Source organism: Xiphophorus couchianus, chromosome 5 (assembly GCF_001444195.1).
Source record: "Xiphophorus couchianus chromosome 5, X_couchianus-1.0, whole genome shotgun sequence".
Lineage (NCBI taxonomy): Eukaryota > Metazoa > Chordata > Actinopteri > Cyprinodontiformes > Poeciliidae > Xiphophorus > Xiphophorus couchianus.
Window position 1 is genome coordinate 31,781,302 of NC_040232.1, and position 17,569 is coordinate 31,798,870.

The following is a 17,569-nucleotide window of genomic DNA, read 5'->3' on the forward strand; positions in this document are numbered from 1 at the left end:
CAGAGGAGAAGTGTCGGATTGTACCAACTGTTTAAGGAAGGCGATGTGAATACCAATAAAGCATTTTGGAGCCAAATTAGACACGACTGTGTCATAGTTAACATTTTAATACTTAAATAGAAGTCCGTAAACTTTAAGAGGAAGATTTTTCAAAATACACACAATTTATCCGTGCCTTTTTAGCTACGCAGACCCCGTTTTCACTAAATGGTACGAGCCGCTCTATCCCGCCCCCGCCGCCATTTTCCATGTTATTCTCTGTTAGCATACACTCCATCATTATTATTTTTTTTATATATGCAGCAGTTGTTCTATTGTTCCTAATTTCTCGGGTTGTTTTGTTTAGTGTGCGGGGGATATTATTCTCCAGGTGTTATCCAGGGGACGTCCTGTTAAGGCAGCCATGTATATTAAACAGGTAAGCTATCCACCGGGCTTCTGCATGGTGGAGCCTAACTAATCTATAACCATGCTAGCTTAACGGTATGCTAATGCTAGTAAGCGCTGTAAAGATTTCACACGTAATATGGCAATTCTTTTACAAAACCATATAAAGATTCTGAAAATGCTGTTAAAGTCAAGTCAAAGTTTTTTTCGGTAAAGTTAGGTGTCGGTGTGGCCTGTTTTTTTATCTTTAACTGCTGCACGTCTCCATGTCAAGAGGCTAAGCTAACGCCATTAGCCTAATAGTTGGTGTGGATTTTCATACTTTTAGTGCTATGCTTTTTATGCCAGTGGTTACCAGCATTATATTGCACGTAACTCTGCAATGCAAATGAGACATTGATAGTGCTTTACCTGTTATAATCATAATATTATGTTGTTATAAGGCTCTGAATGAAAGCTACCGCCAAGGCTTGTGTCAAATGGCCCAGTCCCGCTTTTAGGATGTGTTTTTGATGCAAAAATCTCCACATACAAAGTTCAGATACTGAGTCTATTCTCCAAGAAGCTTTCCTAAATCTGCCTTTTCCGACACTGGTATACTAATTGCACATTGTCACTATTATACTAAAGGAGATGTTGTTTATCTCCAGGTCATTATCCAGGGGTTCAGAAGTTATAGGGATCAAACTGTTGTGGACCCCTTTAGTCCCAAGCACAATGTGATCGGTGAGTTTGTGCTGTTTTTTTTTTTTTTTTAGTTTCAACTTTTATCCTGCATAGAAGTTTTAATTAGAGATGCAATGTTTATCATATCATGATTTCCACTGGTATGTTATTGTATGCTAGCTGCTGCTGCATGCAATGTTGATTAGGCTTTCATATAAACAACTCAAATAGGTTTAACAATTTCAAAAGAGGTGTACATCAGAACAGATGATTTCATCCAAATGAGCACTTAAAATGATAGGAAGACCATGTATATAGGTTCAAATAATACATAAAATCACTTGGTCTCAAAAGTTTTGATATTTTCCTTGAAACATTCATTACACCTGTAGTTTTTGCCACAGTTGATTTCTTATGTTTTCTCATTAGACATCCGGTAATTGAAACACGGTAGTCAACAAACCGCTATCTGTCATAGAAACAGAAACATATTATGGAAATGTGTCTTTTTTTGTTATGAGTAGGAAATTTCTGTCTGCTAATAATTTATTTGAAAGATATAGGTTAATAATCATTACTATCATCACAATGTTTTGCTAATATTGATTTGTGTGAGTGTTTCCATAGCTCCACTTCACCAACTTTGTTTTGTTTCAGTCGGCAGAAATGGTTCTGGAAAAAGTAACTTCTTCTATGGTACGTACTTCATTACTTATTTAGCTGGATTTCAGTTCATTTCTACAACACGTGTAAAACGATAACGAAGTGACCATAATTTTAAATTGTCTTTTGCAGCTATCCAGTTTGTGCTCAGCGATGAATTCAGCCACCTGCGACCCGAACAGCGCCTGGCCTTGCTTCATGTGAGTTCTAACAACGTTCAGTCTCCTGAGTGGAGCTTGAATTGCTCTATTGCAGGGGTGTCAAAGTCAAATGGACGGAGGGCCAAATAAAAAATTTAGCTACAAGCCGAGGGCCGGACTGATCGAATGTTCATTGAAATTTTTTTAAATGACGCATATAGTCTAGTGAACCTAATTGAACCTACTGAAAACCTAACAAATATATTCCAATATGATCAGATAAATAAAGCAACATTTTCTTATGGCTCTGTCAGTAATCTTTAATTTTCAACAGACACAACTGAAATATTTTTAAAATATAATTGGATTGAAATACAATAAAATAAAGAGCAAAAATCTATTAATCAAAAACAGCACTTTCATCAAGGAGAAGTAACATGCAGTGAAAACAAATATTAAACTTTAACTTTTAAACTTGAACTGAGTAAAAACTCTAAATATGTGATTGCACAGTAATGTTCACTTGTTTGAGGTTGAGGGTGATACTTGGTGGTGTCCCATCTTTTCCACAAGTTCATCAATGTTCGGGGTAAGGTTCTGAGCTGAGGAAATCCTCAGAATTGAGTGAAGGTGTTCAGCAGTAAGTTGACTTCTGTGTGATGTTTTGTTCAGGTTCATCAAAGAAAACAGTTGTTCACACAGGTATGTGCTGCCAAACATAGACAACGTTTGAGCAGCCTGGATGCGCAGCTACACGTGTCGCCGGCGACACATCTAAATTTGCAGTACCGTAATTCCGCCACACGTAGCGCTAAGTGGAAAAGTTCCAACGGTTTCTGAAAGGGGAGACGTTGCACTTTCCAGCAAGTATCGGGTTAATACTGTAACTTCGCAGCTGCAGCTGCAGAGTGTGTAATTAATCCGGGGGGCACTCCTTTAATAGATGGTATATTTCGGCAATAACTTGGTGGATATTGAAAGTTCCGGTTGTTATGGATACATGGGTAAGTACATCATCTCACAGAACATTTAAAGAACTACTTACAGTTCAAATAAGGAAGGTATTTTTTTTCAGACGGGGTGCTGGCTTACTGCGGTCTGCGGGCCGGTTCTAATAATAAATCAAGATCATTCCAGGGGCCGTAAAAAACCTTCTCGCGGGCCGGATGTGGCCCGCGGGCCTTGACTCTGACATATGTGCTCTATTGGAAAAAAAAAACTTTTACAATCTTGAAACAAACAAGGTTGTTTCAAGGTTCAAACCACCTTGAAACGTAAAACGTTAATGGCATGTTTAACGTGCCATTAACGTTAAAATAATGAACTATTCTAACGTTAATGGCAGGATTATCATTGTAAAAGTAAGTTTTTAATATTATTTATTATGTTTTTCCACTTCTGTTACTGCAGGAAGGAACTGGTCCACGTGTCATTTCAGCTTTTGTGGAGATTATATTTGATAACTCCGACAACCGGCTGCCGGTATGAATTGTTAACATTTTCTCTGTTATCTTTCTCTCAACCATTGCTTTTTGAATCTTAACGTGTCAGTGTCATTTATAGTTCTGGAACTACAGAGATAGTGCATAACAAATAATGTTGAGTGACATTTCTAATCTTTGTAAGATGCTTGGGAATTTGGGCTTCAACAGTGTTTTGCTGAAAGTGTTGAAGGTTTTAAGTCATTTGGACAATGATCATAGTGCTCATAAATATGTCTGAAGTATCGTGAACACTGATTATTTTTATTTTTTGGACGATACTGATATTCTTTTTAATGTTGGTTGGAGTATTAGATTGTCTTCTGTACGTATCGCGTTAACAAGATAACAAATTGTGCTCAGGGTAAAAATGTACCAAATTTCTGTAGGTGTGTCACTATACCTTTCTGCTTCCACTATATACACTACTAATAATAATACTAGCTGCTTCTTTAAGTATAGTAGAAATAGGCCTGGGTGATAAATTGTCCCAAAAAGTATGGCGATAAATTATAATAATGTCAATTTGCAACCGTTTTCAACTAATACAATAATAATGATAATGGCTTATTGTATACCCACTCACAGATTGAAAAAAAAACCTTTAGGTTCTAAAGAAAATTTGAACACTGGAACTGGAAAACATTTTAAATATCCGAAATAAACAACCAAAACAACAATCATTTAAATGGTTAATGAAGTTTGACTAACCAAAATTGCGTATCCTTCAATTATTCAGTTTAGACAGGGAAAACAGGCAAAAGTGGGTGGAATTTCAAACTAATTACTTGGCAACTGGGTGTCAAATGTTTGCAGGATTTCTCATCTCTTTAACAACTATTGTCCATAAAATGATCACGCTAATCGCGATTAATTCATTTATTGCTTATTGTGACAGTGTTAAGAAGAAATCTAAAGTTTGTTGAACTGAGTTAGAAACTGCATCCAGCCCAGTTGCATAATACTGTTGTATAAACCGCATAAATCAGCCGTTATGTGGGACCGTCGGCATCACTAGTGAGAAATTTCTCTCCCTCCAGATCGACAAAGAGGAGGTCTCCCTTCGCCGTGTCATCGGCGCGAAGAAGGACCAGTACTTCTTGGACAAGAAGATGGTGACGTGCGTATTGTTGCGGCTTGACCGTCCGTGTACTTGTAAAAAGTCCCACAGAAAACCGTCCCACTCTGCCTCCTTTCTAAGTTTCCTGCCCGTTTCTCATTGCAGTAAGAATGACGTCATGAACCTTCTGGAGAGTGCCGGCTTCTCTCGCAGTAACCCATACTACATTGTCAAGCAGGGAAAGGTGAGAAAACTATGATTTTGTTTCTTTTTTAAACATTTTTTTAAATTCGTCAGTGTGAAATGATGCTGCTGTGATGAGAGATGAACAGGAGGCTCCTACAGAATTTTCCTCGCCTCCTTAAGCCAATATTGATTTGTAATCTTTGTCATTTTTCAGAATACAGATTTGATGAGATAAATTAACTTTAGGCATTTCCATCTTTGTTGCATCATTTAGTTAGTTTATAAATCCCTGAAAGCTTAGCATCACAATACATTAAACATACAACATGTTGATACAACAACATGTTGTTGTTGTATCAACCTTCTGGAACTCTCAGGTCTTCTGGTTCTGGTTCTGCTCTGCATCACCAGAACCAAACATGGAGAGGCAGCATTCACCTTCTATGCACCACAAATCTGGAACAAACTTCCAGAAAATTGTAGAACAGCTGAAACACTGACTTCCTTTCAACCTAGACTAAAATCCCACCTGTTTAGAGTTGCTTTTGTACCATAATAAATGACTAATACTTTGATGTGTAATGACGGCTTGACAAAATGCAATGTTTCTGTTGTTGACTGTGTCTTCTATGACTTTGTATTTTTTGGGGGGGGGTAAGGGTTCGTTTTAAACTGCTTTGTTGCTGAAATGTTCTGTACAAATAAATTTGACTGACTTGATTGATTTTAATTCTTCTCGCAGATCAACCAAATGGCCACAGCGCCCGATTCTCAGCGACTGAAGCTTCTGAGAGAGGTGGCAGGAACGCGAGTCTACGACGAACGAAAGGAGGAGAGTATTTCTCTCATGAAGGAGACGGGTAAAAAGCTATAAAACCTACATAGTTTTAGTAAACTTGAAAAGAAGAAGTCATGGACCATGTCGAGTTATAACCCTAAAGCGTAAGGCAATAATAAACCTGCAACATCTTGAGAGGGTTGCTAGTATTTTGCAGATTTTCATCTGGATAATAATTTAATACAACATTCTACTACAGCTGTTTTGATTTCTCAGATTTTTGCTGCAGCGATTATCAGTGAACATCATGTACTGTTAAACTAAACTTTAGTTGACATTTTTGCACAACAACCCGGCTTGTGTGTTTTTCCCAGAGGGAAAGCGAGAGAAGATCAATGAGCTGCTGAAGTACATCGAGGAGCGTCTGCATACCCTGGAGGATGAGAAGGAGGAGCTGGCTCAGTACCAGAAGTGGGACAAGATGAGGAGAGCTCTGGAGTACACCATTTACAACCAGGAGCTGAACGAAACTCGCGCCAAACTAGATGAGGTGATGAATTTGCACAAGTCAATTTCTTACCAAGACATACTGGTGTAAATGTATAGATCAAATAGTGAAAAATGTCACTATATAGAGCTGGAAACCTCTTTGTTTTTATTGTTTCTTGAATTCAGTGGTTTTTATTTTTATTCCTTGGCCGTCTTTAGTTGTCCACCAAGAGAGAGACCTGTGGAGACAAATCCAGACAACTGCGTGACGCTCAGCAAGACGCTCGGGACAAAGTAGAGGTAAAGCTGAAAAATAAACTGATATATATGCATAATCCTTGTGTGTTCTTATCAACACGGAGGACTGATCCTGCCAAAATTGCCGATAAATATTGAAATAAATAAATGACTTGATAAAGTAATTAATGCTGCAATGTTGGTTTCAAATAATAAAAACTTTCCCAACTTATTTGATTATGACGTGTGACATGAATATTTGTTTTAGCATTTTTAACATGATTTCATTTATATTTTGAATAACACATCAGGGACTAAAAGACAAGCAAATATCCCGAAAGAAGCCTGGGTGTGGCATTTGTGCTTTCTCTGTCAAATTCAAATTTTATTTTCCATTTCATTTCCAGTCTTAGCGTTTTATTAATTAGTTTACTTTTATTTATCGTTTTCTCTTTTTCTAATGTCCTGTATTTAGTTAGTTTGTTTTTTTAATTTATTTTTGGCAGGATTAGACCTCCATATTTTGAAGGTGTTCAGATATTGAAAGACACTTGTTAAAAATATTTTTAACAAACATTTTGTTTAGTTGAAACAATAAATCAATGAATTCATTGCAAGACAATTTTGATATAAACATATTTTATTGTTAGAATAAAATTGATCATAAAAAAGTACTACTTTTTCTTTTCATTGTATATAAATATATATATATATATATATATTTTTTTTTTTTTGGGCAGTAGAAAAATACATATGCTTGGGTTTTTATTCTACATCACATCTCATTTTTATTTAGTCTTAGTTTTGATGCACTGAGATAAATAACTAGTTTATTTCTAGATAACTAAATAATATTCTGTCTGCAGTAATGATGTCTTGTGGAGCTGAATTGTCACTTAATGAGTCAACAAGTGAAAATTCCTCTAAAACGAATCTCACAGCCCTTTAATCTATTCTCGTTTCTTTTCTTTTTTTTTTTGCAGGAGACGGAGCGCGTTGTGCGCGAGCTGAAGTCCAAGGTCTCTGCCATGAAGGAGGAGAGAGAGCAACTGTCGTCGGAGCGCCAGGAGCAGATCAAGCAGAGGACCAAGCTCGAGCTGAAGGCCAAGGACCTGCAGGATGAGCTGGCAGGCAACAGTGAACAGAGGGTACGGAAGCCTCCGATCTGCGTCACACGAAAACACGTGACGGTGCACCAACACCCCTCGTGTTCATCCGCACCACTGTGGGAAAGCAGGGAGGGCTGTCTTCGCTTAAACTGGTTCTTAACTGGAAAGACAGTTTCTTACTTGTGAATTTCTGTTCAACCTGTTGTATTGAGCTGCTGAAATGTTAAGAAAAGAGGAAACTGAACAGTTGAAACGGGCTTCCTATGCAGCCTGGAAAACTCTGGAAAAATGTGGAATTAGTTTCAAGTGTTTTCCAGGTCTGAATGAAATGGTAAATGAAAAATATTTTAATTTCTAAACTTCATTTTCTATCCCTTTCAGTCCATCTTTTCATTGGTCTTACATAATTTATCCATTCATTTTGTTTGACTGTTATCTTTTTACTATTAACCTTTTTTCATCTGTTTGTTTCTGTTCATCCATCCATGTTTTCACCCATTCTTCTTTTTTCTCCCCTATATTCTATGTGCTGAATCTTTCAAATTCCTTCAGTGAATTTGAACCAGTTGACTATAAATTAAAATGCCACTTGAGGAGTTTGAGTGAATTGTATCAACAGACATAACATTTTACTTAAATGCAAAATTTATATATATATATATTTATTTGTAGTTTTTTTTTTTTTACAGTTTTGGCTTAATTGCTTCTCTGAATATGTATTTATTTTAGTAAGGAGCCTTTTTTGTTTGCATTCTCCAGTTAACGATTAATCCGTTACTAAATTGATTGATTATTTCAGTGATCAATTAATCGCCATTAATTGGGATTAAAGCCAATTAATCATTTCAGTCCGAGTCTATTTTTCAAACTTCATATGGGAAAAACCGACCGTGGGCATTGCTGAAGCAAAATGAGTAATCAGCAGAATCACTATAGCAGGCCCACTATACATTTCTTTTGGGATTTTATTTTGTCTGCACAGTTGGCACGGATCACTCTCCATATGGCCTTGCGTAAAGTGGCCGACAGGCATAGAAGAAAATGTTTGTTTGTTTTTTATTTTGGTTTGGAGCTTCATGCTGGCAGCCGGTGTTTGGATTGATCCTATCTGGCTATGACGAGCACAACACCTTGTCTAAAGTGGAGAAAAATAAAAGGCTTCACCAGCTTTTGATATATTTTTTAAAATATTGACAAAATGAGTGGAAAACCAGGGTGATTTTTATTTTTTTTTTACCTATTTTGACCAGGAAAAAGAATAATCAGCGATCTATGCAAAAGCAGTATACCAAAAGAGGGAAGTTTGTCTTGCTATAATCAGTTTGTTCTGGCAGAAACGGCTGCTGAAGGAGCGACAGAAGCTGCTGGAGAAGATCGAGGAGAAGCAGAAGGAGCTCCAGGAGACCGAACCCAAATTCAACATGGTGAAGGAAAAGGAGGAGCGGGGCATCTCTAGGTAGGGATGACTCATCGCTACGCAGCTGACGACCAAGCAGAACGCCATGAGTCAGTCAGCACTCTGTGAAACCACGGTTTACATTAGTTGGAATGTTTTTAAGTACAAGAAACTTTGGAAAGCAGGTTTCACGTGAAATAAAACTCTTAACATTTAAGTTAAACCAACACTTTTTGAGGTTTAATAATATTTAATTTGACCAATATTGTCCTTATTGTTTAAGCTGACAACTAATGCTTCCCCCCACTCCAGACTGGCTCAAGCTACCCAAGAGAGGACTGACCTGTATGCCAAGCAGGGCCGCGGCAGTCAGTTCACCTCCAAAGAGGAGAGGGATAAGTGGATCAAGAAGGAGTTGAAGTCGCTGGACCAGGCCATAAATGACAAAAAGAGGCAGATTGCAGCCATCCACAAAGACCTGGAGGACACGGAGATGAACAAGGAGAAGAACCTGGAGCAGTATAACGTAAGACCTCAAAACTGAACACTGAAGTTGCTGCTCTAACAGGCTTATTTCTGTGGTGTCTCATAATAATTCCCCGTCTCTATATGTGCCTTGAATCAGATTGAGTATAAATGACATTTCTTTCGTGTGAGCTTCCAACAAGAGAGTTTGTGTGAGCATTGTTCATTTTGTGTCTTCTAGAAACTTGATCAAGATTTAAATGAGGTGAAGACCCGGGTTGAAGAGCTGGACAAAAAATATTATGAAGTGAAGAACAAGAAAGATGAACTCCAAAGTGAAAGAAAGTAAGAATTGTTGCAATTTTAGTCTTGGTGTGATAGTTTTCTGAAAGTGAATCTAAACCCTTTTCACATCAGCCTCTGTATGAATCAACGAATCAACATAAAGTTAAAAAAATGTCTATAATGCTCTGACAATCTAAACTGGGAATAGCTTTATTATTTGCTTCTGTCTTGGCACATTCAGCAGCAGTCTTCCCTAAATTAACTTCTTGCTTTTCGGATTATGTATTTTCTTCTTATGGAGCAGTTTGTTGTAGTGCTACGCTAATGTTGGTATGTTTCTTCTCTGCAAATGTAATTGTTCTGCAGAGGTTGAAGCCATAGATCGAATATTGTTGCACATTTGCAATGCAAACATAGCCTGATAAGCCCTGATTCTTAGAGAAGTAACATAGCATGCCTGATGTTTAACCCATATCCAGCAATATTTCAAACAAGATACTAAATCAATTAAAAAAATCAAAATTATGCAAAATATTTTTGCTAAATTTTCTGATTCCCACAAGCTCAACTTTGGGTCTGTGCTTTTGTCCAGGTATACAACAAGTAAACTAAGAAGCATTTATTTATTAAACGAACAATTAACAGTTTTTGTTTCAATATGTCCTGATTTAATTTACAAACTGACATGCCACAGTGAACACACATTCATCATGTTTTCCATGAATCTCTAGCAATCACTCAGTTTTTTCAATTCTCGCCGAACGCTTTGCCTCTCGAGCCTCGCTGCCGCAGTCGGGCCCGGATCTCTCTAGCGACATAAGCGTAACAGTGTGCGACTGTGTGTCTCTGTCCAGCTACCTGTGGCGGGAGGAGAACGCAGAGCAACAGGCCCTGGCAGCCAAGCGAGAGGACTTGGAGAAGAAGCAGCAGCTCCTCCGAGCTGCTACAGGCAAGGTCTGTGTCTCTCTGCAGGACTTTGTAATCACTGACTTGCGTAACAGAAAACCAGGACGGCCTACACAGTCTGTAGACGAGGAGGAGAGAAACTCGTTTTCTTCCAGGCCACTTACATTCGCACGTTTAGCTATTTCCTTGGCGCGAAACTTGTCACGCTGCAAATCTATTCAAGTAATCTGTCCACATATCCACTTACTCGAATAGAGTAAGAAATTGGCGAGTGTTGATGATTTCCAAGTAAAGTGCTTCGGCGAGCCCAGCTGAACGCTGTCAAGAATTCACTTTGTGACTCAGCCCGCTTGTCAGGATAGGTATGTCAAGCGAAATCATTCGTCTGCCTCACCACTCGCACCTTATGACGGCTCGCTAAATTTACATGTGACTCACTCGTCTCTGCCTCATCCAGCCGTTCCTTCTGGGCATATACATCAATCAAATATCACCTCTGAATAATATCAGCCGAGATGAAAGGCGGCCGCTTGCAGCTTCGCGGACAAATGTCATACATTTATTTATTTTCTCATTTGTCCCAGCTGATTCAGTCCGTTTCCTGCGTTTGATGGACTCGCCCTTATCTGTCCCCCTTCTCTCTAGCTTTTTAGATTAGCGGTTTTTGTTTCCCTCTATATTGAAATTGACATTTTCTTTATCTGTTTTCGTCACGGCCTCACTCCACATTGCAGGCGTTTCTGGTGCCAGATGCACAAAAACAATTACTGTGAAGTATATTTGGTGTTATCGACGTTGAATTTATTTGCTGTGTCAACTTTTTGTTTTATTGTTTTGAAATCTTTCATACGTCTTTAATCTTTCCTCTTCTTCCTCCTGCAGGCCATTCTGAACGGTATCGACAGCATAAACAAAGTATTGGAGCATTTTAGGAGGAAGGGGATTAACCAGCATGTCATCAATGGTTACCATGGCATTGTCATGAATAATTTTGAGTGCGAGCCAGCTTTTTACACCTGCGTGGAAGTGACAGCAGGGACACGGTGAGAAATTTATTTCTTTTTTTTTTTCCTCTTACAAAATGCCCAGCCTGAAATCCTTACATATTCATCTTAAGCAAGGGTTTGCAAACTTTTTGTTACATGGGCCAAAATCAGCTCAATAATTCTCCTGGGTTAAATAATATAATTTTTAAAAACTAAAACAACCAAAAGTGGATAATTTTTTAAAAATGTACTCATGTATAGTAAACTAAGCTCAAACTATTTTAATCAAACAAATAAAGTAATCAGATTTTTTTTTGGTGGGAACAGGTTCATAGATTCAAAAATTCATATGGTTTTTGCACATTGTCCTCTTTAATTGAAAGGTGTTCAATTTGCTCATTGCTTTGGAAGGATTTGGACTTAAAGAAAATTGAAAAATATTTTGTATGTTCTCATGTAGGTCAGTTTTCATTTAGCCAAGCGTTAATGCAGCAGCAGAAAGCAGATTTGGCTGCACCAAGGTGTACTTAAAAGATTGAGTCAATGAATAGACGTGGTTCTAGTTGCTATAATGGCAGGGAGAAACCAGAAAGCTGGGAAAAGATGATCCCTTTGTGTTGCATCGAGTATTTTTGCAAGTAGATTTTTATTTAAAAGTTGTAGTTTTGTCCTAATTTATCTAATTTATTTTTAAATAGCGGTGAGGGGCCTCATTTTGAGTACCTTTGATCTAAAGGATTCATAGTTCATCATAGCGTTAATGAGTAGGTGTGTTAACAATCTGCTTAATGTGAAAATTACCTTTAACTAGTTCACATAACTTCAATAAAATCAACAGGAAATGGAGTACTGAAGCAGAGTTTGTGTTTTCTGGTGTGTTGCCCAATATACTCTTGGTAAACACTCTCAGTGTGACGAACCTAAACCCTTACAAACAGCTGACATGTTGTAGGAGGACAGCCTTCTTCATTCACAGAATAAATCAAAAGGAAGAGCTTGACATTTAGCGTCTCTTTGCTGCGATCATCTGTTCCAAGCATAAAAAGTAATAAATTTACTGTTTGATCACTTCTTTTTAGTGGTGCCTCTTGGGAGTAATTCTTTCCGTTAGAACAACTGTTTATGTCTGTTTAAATGGCGCCATCTGCGTGAGAAAACAGGCTTTTATGTGTCGAGCGGCAGAGCGGAGTATGCGTGTTGCTGCCTTGAAAAACACGGCACCGTTTGAAAGGATATAATCAGCTTTTCCAGGGGTACAAGTTGTGTTGCCAAGCAGCATTTTTACAACGAAGCGATAATCCGCCAAAGACAAACTCTCCTTACCTTTTATGCTAAGTGTATAAAAATCAAATGAGTTGTTGATTGCGTGTAAACCTCCTGTGGTCTGCTCTAGATAACAATCATGCTCTGTTAGAGCTTGGAGAAAACGAAGAGGTGAATATTTCTTGTAACTTGCTGAGGCGGATGATCCCAGGATTAGCCACCTCATGCTTTGACTGCTCCGATTTCAGTTTTTTTGGTAATGAAGGAAACATTGAAGACTACATAAAACTATAAAATTTTTCAGAAATGTAGCATGCTCTGTCCCATTTATAATCTTTTTACTAATTTTATAAAAGGTACGAAATGTTTTGAAATATTAAATAAAATATACGCTCAAATAAATTTGCATTCATTTCTTCCTCTGTTTCCAACATATTGTCATAACCCCTGGAACGTACAAGAAGTGTCATCTGAATCTTTTTGGATCATTTTGAAATGGCTTCTTTTATGTATTTGATCTTTTTTTATTGACAGATAGATGTAATTTAGCCAGGTGTTTTAGTAAAACAATCAACTCGTATCTTCCAGACTGTTTTACCACATTGTGGAAACGGACGAAGTGAGCACAAAAATCCTCATGGAGTTTAACAAAATGAACTTACCCGGAGAAGTGACCTTCCTTCCACTCAGCAAGCTGGACGTCAGAGACACCGCCTACCCAGAAACCAATGTAAGAACCTTGGTTTATTTCCTTTATTTCCAACTGTTAAAGCTGCAGTATCTAACTTATACAAAAAATGTTTATTTAAATTTTTTTATTACATACTCAGTAAAAGTGTGACAAGATAATATGACATGGATAATCAGACAAAAAAAATGACCCACCTCTTGTGATGTTAATCAACCTTGTGTACACGCTGCTCAATGTGCTAATGGCTGAGAATTAACTTAGCGTTGCAGGAAAACTATCTGCTGTCGTTAGTGGCTATGCTAACTAGTCTGAGCATTCTCAGCAGGCTAAGTTCCTGGGAACTCGCTGTATCTTAGCAAAGAGCAAGCAGGAGTGTGAGAGCAGCGTGTACACGCGCATGATTGACAATTCTAAGACCCTCCTCTTGGCTCTGATTGGTTGTCTCTTACTGAGCAGTGTATTTCTGCAGATGGCACTAGGCCCACAGGGAGAAAGCAGAAAAGCTTAATTTTTAGTTTTTTCACTGATTGTCTCATCATATACTGTCAGGAAATAGTGACAGTTTTAAAAAATTAGTTAAAAAAGAAAGTTACATATTCCAGCTTTAATGCAGTTTCTGCTAAGGGCTCGGCAGTACTTCAGGTTTTATCTATACTTTGACATTTTTATTCAGAATATGAGTCTCTTTTAGTTCATGTTCCTTCTTCTCTGTCTTCAGGACGCCATCCCTATGATCAGCAAGCTGCGCTACAGTCCAAACTTTGACAAGGCCTTTAAGCACGTGTTTGGGAAGACGTTGATTTGTCGCAGCATGGAGGTTTCCACCCAGCTGGCCCGAGCTTTCACCATGGACTGTATAACTCTAGAGGGTAGGCCAACCTTTGCTGTGACGTTTCATAACGCTGAAAGCTCCGTATCTGCTTAAAATTTACACAAAGGATAATATGCGAGCCACGCTTTATGCTTAACTTGTCGTGTTTTATAAATAGGAGACCAGGTGAGCCACAGAGGAGCGCTGACGGGAGGTTACTATGACACCAGGAAGTCTCGCCTGGAGCTGCAGAAGGACATGAGGAAGGCCGAGGAGGAGCTGGCCGAGCTGGAGGCCAAGCTCAACGAGAACCTGCGGAGGAACATCGAACATATCCTTCTCATTAAAACATTCAGAGTGACTTCACCAGGGGGATTTAACAAGGTTTTGTTTTTTTCGTCTGAGCCACCCTTTCACTTAAAAGAAAGTTTAACACAAAATGTTTGCACGGATAACTTTACGTGGACATTTTTACAGAAAATGTTGGCCAAGGACCGGATGAGTTTACTGGAAAATGAGTCACCTAGTTTATGTAAAATGATCACTTGAGCAAACAGATAATATCCCCCACATACAGATGTATTGATTATAGTAAAGTGACTCATGCTGGAGTCTTCACAAAAAGGAAGGAGTCAGTAGGATTGGACGCAGTGTTTGTGATTTTAAATGTACCTATGACTAAAACCAAATGGAGAGGAAAGTTGTCTGACATTTAAAATCATAGACCTATTGTTTGTTAGGTCTGCCAGTTCCAGCAACAGTTCTCTAAAAAAGAACCATCTGCTTTCTGTAAGGCTGATGGCCAGACAAAACCTTATTTAGCTGATTCATAATTTTCTCATTTTTCCACAAGAAATAAAGTATGTTGTTTTTTTATGTTTATTGGAGAATCTATAAAATTGGGTACGATATACTTTCTGCACATACTTTCCTGCTCGAGATTATCATAAGCTCAGATTGCCTAGTCTTTCCCCATGTATAATATCTCTTGAAGTGACAAGAACAGAGCAGCTGGAACATTCCACTGCTGCACTTTTGTTTCTAAAACTGGAAACTTCTTCTATTCTTTTGTTTCAATCTACTTTGCTAAGAAAACACACAGGAAGTCTTTACAGTGTCAGTTTGTAGAGCCTGTTATGGCCAGAAATGTCCTTAGCTTTAGACTTTCAATGATTTGTTTGAGTCTTTCTTTTAGCAACATTAATATGTTTGGATATAATGCAAGTTTGGATTTATTTTTTGATTTCTCTCTAATCCACATGGGGTCAAAATTATACGCACGACCTCAAATGTAAAGGTGTTTGTTGAATTGAAATTGGTTTTCTGACACAAACCCGATTTTTGAGCTAAACCTTCACATTGGCCAAGCTTAGCGGTTCTGGAGCCGGATTATTGACCTGCTGCAACATCCAATTATGTGAATCTGAGCTGAAGTATGGCGAGGGTGGATCTAGCTATTGATTATTTTAGGAACTGATTATCCTGTCTGTTATTCTGACAATTAGTCAGATGAAAAAATGTGGACATTTTTACCACATTTGAACCAAAATAAAAATGCCACTTGAGAAGTTCTGGGTAGAACATTTACAAGTTTTAGAGACGTTTTCTTTGTTCCAAAAACGTTAAAGGTAGTATTATGTAAGATCGACCTTTTTGAGCTTTACATATAATGTTATTCCCTCAACAAAAACATGCCTGCAGTGTTGCCTTGATTATTTCATGCATGTTTTAGAGAGATTCTTTAATCTCCCACGGCAACCATTCAGCTGTGCAAAACACCTAGGTGGACCTAGCCCTGCCTTCAAGGACAAAGGTGATATATATTTTGTTTTAATTACTGCTCTGAGTGTGTTCTTTCAGCAAATGGCCTTTTTTCTGAGTCTGTATGCTCAAGTTAACGATTAATCAGTTACTAAATTAGTTGGCTATTATTTCAACAATTGTTTAGTCATGAGTCATCCGATTAATCGTGTCAGCCCTGGTTTTAACGTGGAAATCCGGAACAGTCGTAGGAATCCGGGAACACAGGGCGGTCCCACACGGCCGAGCCTCCGTTTTGGACGTGGGTTAAATCCATTGTGGGGGTGTAGCTGCCCGAGAGCCAGCGGGAGGAGAGCTTCAGCAGGTCATGAAGGATTAGTGTATATTGGGTCATGTCTGCCAAAGCCATGACTCACTTCACAACAGCACATGAAAGGCATAACAAGCCGATCAGGTGGGATTTGAAACGTGCGTGTGCGGTATAATGGTCACTTTCTCCGCTGCTAAGATTTGAAAATGCGTGCAACGTTTAAAGCCTCACACCGACGTGCGAATGCAAATAGAGGGAAAAATCTACTGTAGATTTTCAGATGTGTGTGTACTTGTGTGTGAGCAAGCAAGAGGAGCAGGATCTCGTCTTTCATCCCTGTAATGAGTCACTAAAAAGCCGCTCTGCTTGGCTGCCCTGTAGAGGAGTACGAGCTGATGCACTTCGCTCCCTTTCCTGTTTTCATTTATCTCTCTAACGTCCCATTAGAGCTCGACGCTTCCCGGTGCATTTACATGTCATGCTAACCTCATGATAATGGAACCTGATTAGCATCTATATTCTCTCATATGAGCTAAACCACAAATGTTTTAAAGCTTGTTCTAGTTACTTCATCTTTTTTTCTTTCCATTTTAGTTTAATCGACAGATTAATTGGCCTAAGTGTTTTTAAACTGCAGAGGTCCAGAAGATCAATAAACCTGCCTGTTAATTCAGGATAATGAGGATGAGGAGCTGCTCTTTCTAGTTTTCTGCCTTGACATCAGAACCGATAACATCTTTCTCCCCAAGCCTGGTCACATTATTAAAGCCGATGGCTTGCGCCAAAACGCCTCCAAGCTGCCCTGCAATAAACTCTGTTCCCTGCTGAGCAATCTCCAGGCTCTCACAATTGCTTTTGCAATTTTCTCTTTTTCCCTTTTTTTTTGTTTTTCTGCAATCAGTCTCAGATTTTGTGGTGCTTCTTTCGAAATATTTTTCAAGACATTTTGGGATATTTGCCCCCATTTGACTCCTGGTCGATCACTTGGCTATAACCTGACTTCAAGTAACGGTGAGGAAGCAGTGTAGTTAAAGGAAGAAATACCGCCACCTGCGGGTGAGAGTTGGCAGTCACTTTTGACCATTTTTGCGTAAAATGTAAAAAACGTACAATTGTGGATTAGCACAGGAAAAAATACATGGGCTTGTTGATTTTATTTGAATTTTTGCCATCGCAAAATCGAGAAAAACAGGAGGTGCTGAACAGATCAGGAGTCTCACTGGCCAAATGAACGCTGTTCCATTAAAACAAAGTTAGCGTGATTTTTTGGGGGACTTTTTTTTTGTTTCAAATTTTACATCACTCCTGGTTATATTTGTATTTACTTATATTAAACACTTTGGATGAAGAAGCTTGTCAAGAAATAAGCAGTTTCCCCTTAGATTTCAGTTTCTATTTACACCAGCCCTGTTCAGTCGGCTTTTATCAAGATCTTGTGAATGTCGAGCGGATTTTAGATGGCTCCAAAAGCAGGAAATGGACTGTATAGCACAGGGCAT

At 38.4% G+C, this 17,569-nt stretch overlaps 1 protein-coding gene across 1 annotated transcript in view; it reads left to right on the forward strand.

The window, feature by feature from the left end:
- The first annotated feature begins 223 nt into the window (after positions 1 to 223).
- The window catches only part of smc3 (structural maintenance of chromosomes 3), a 31,135-nt gene continuing 13,789 nt past the window's right edge, over positions 224 to 17,569 (forward strand). Inside the window, exons 1-19 of the mRNA XM_028017830.1 lie at positions 224 to 418; positions 1,038 to 1,113; positions 1,711 to 1,749; positions 1,849 to 1,916; positions 3,267 to 3,338; positions 4,378 to 4,457; positions 4,563 to 4,641; positions 5,326 to 5,443; positions 5,736 to 5,911; positions 6,070 to 6,150; positions 7,071 to 7,235; positions 8,531 to 8,652; positions 8,905 to 9,118; positions 9,299 to 9,402; positions 10,197 to 10,296; positions 11,131 to 11,291; positions 13,086 to 13,227; positions 13,907 to 14,057; positions 14,178 to 14,330. Of these exons, the coding sequence (XP_027873631.1) occupies positions 404 to 418; positions 1,038 to 1,113; positions 1,711 to 1,749; positions 1,849 to 1,916; positions 3,267 to 3,338; positions 4,378 to 4,457; positions 4,563 to 4,641; positions 5,326 to 5,443; positions 5,736 to 5,911; positions 6,070 to 6,150; positions 7,071 to 7,235; positions 8,531 to 8,652; positions 8,905 to 9,118; positions 9,299 to 9,402; positions 10,197 to 10,296; positions 11,131 to 11,291; positions 13,086 to 13,227; positions 13,907 to 14,057; positions 14,178 to 14,330 (2,116 nt within the window). The 5' untranslated portion in view covers positions 224 to 403. The remainder of the gene's footprint in view (positions 419 to 1,037; positions 1,114 to 1,710; positions 1,750 to 1,848; positions 1,917 to 3,266; positions 3,339 to 4,377; positions 4,458 to 4,562; positions 4,642 to 5,325; positions 5,444 to 5,735; positions 5,912 to 6,069; positions 6,151 to 7,070; positions 7,236 to 8,530; positions 8,653 to 8,904; positions 9,119 to 9,298; positions 9,403 to 10,196; positions 10,297 to 11,130; positions 11,292 to 13,085; positions 13,228 to 13,906; positions 14,058 to 14,177; positions 14,331 to 17,569) is intronic.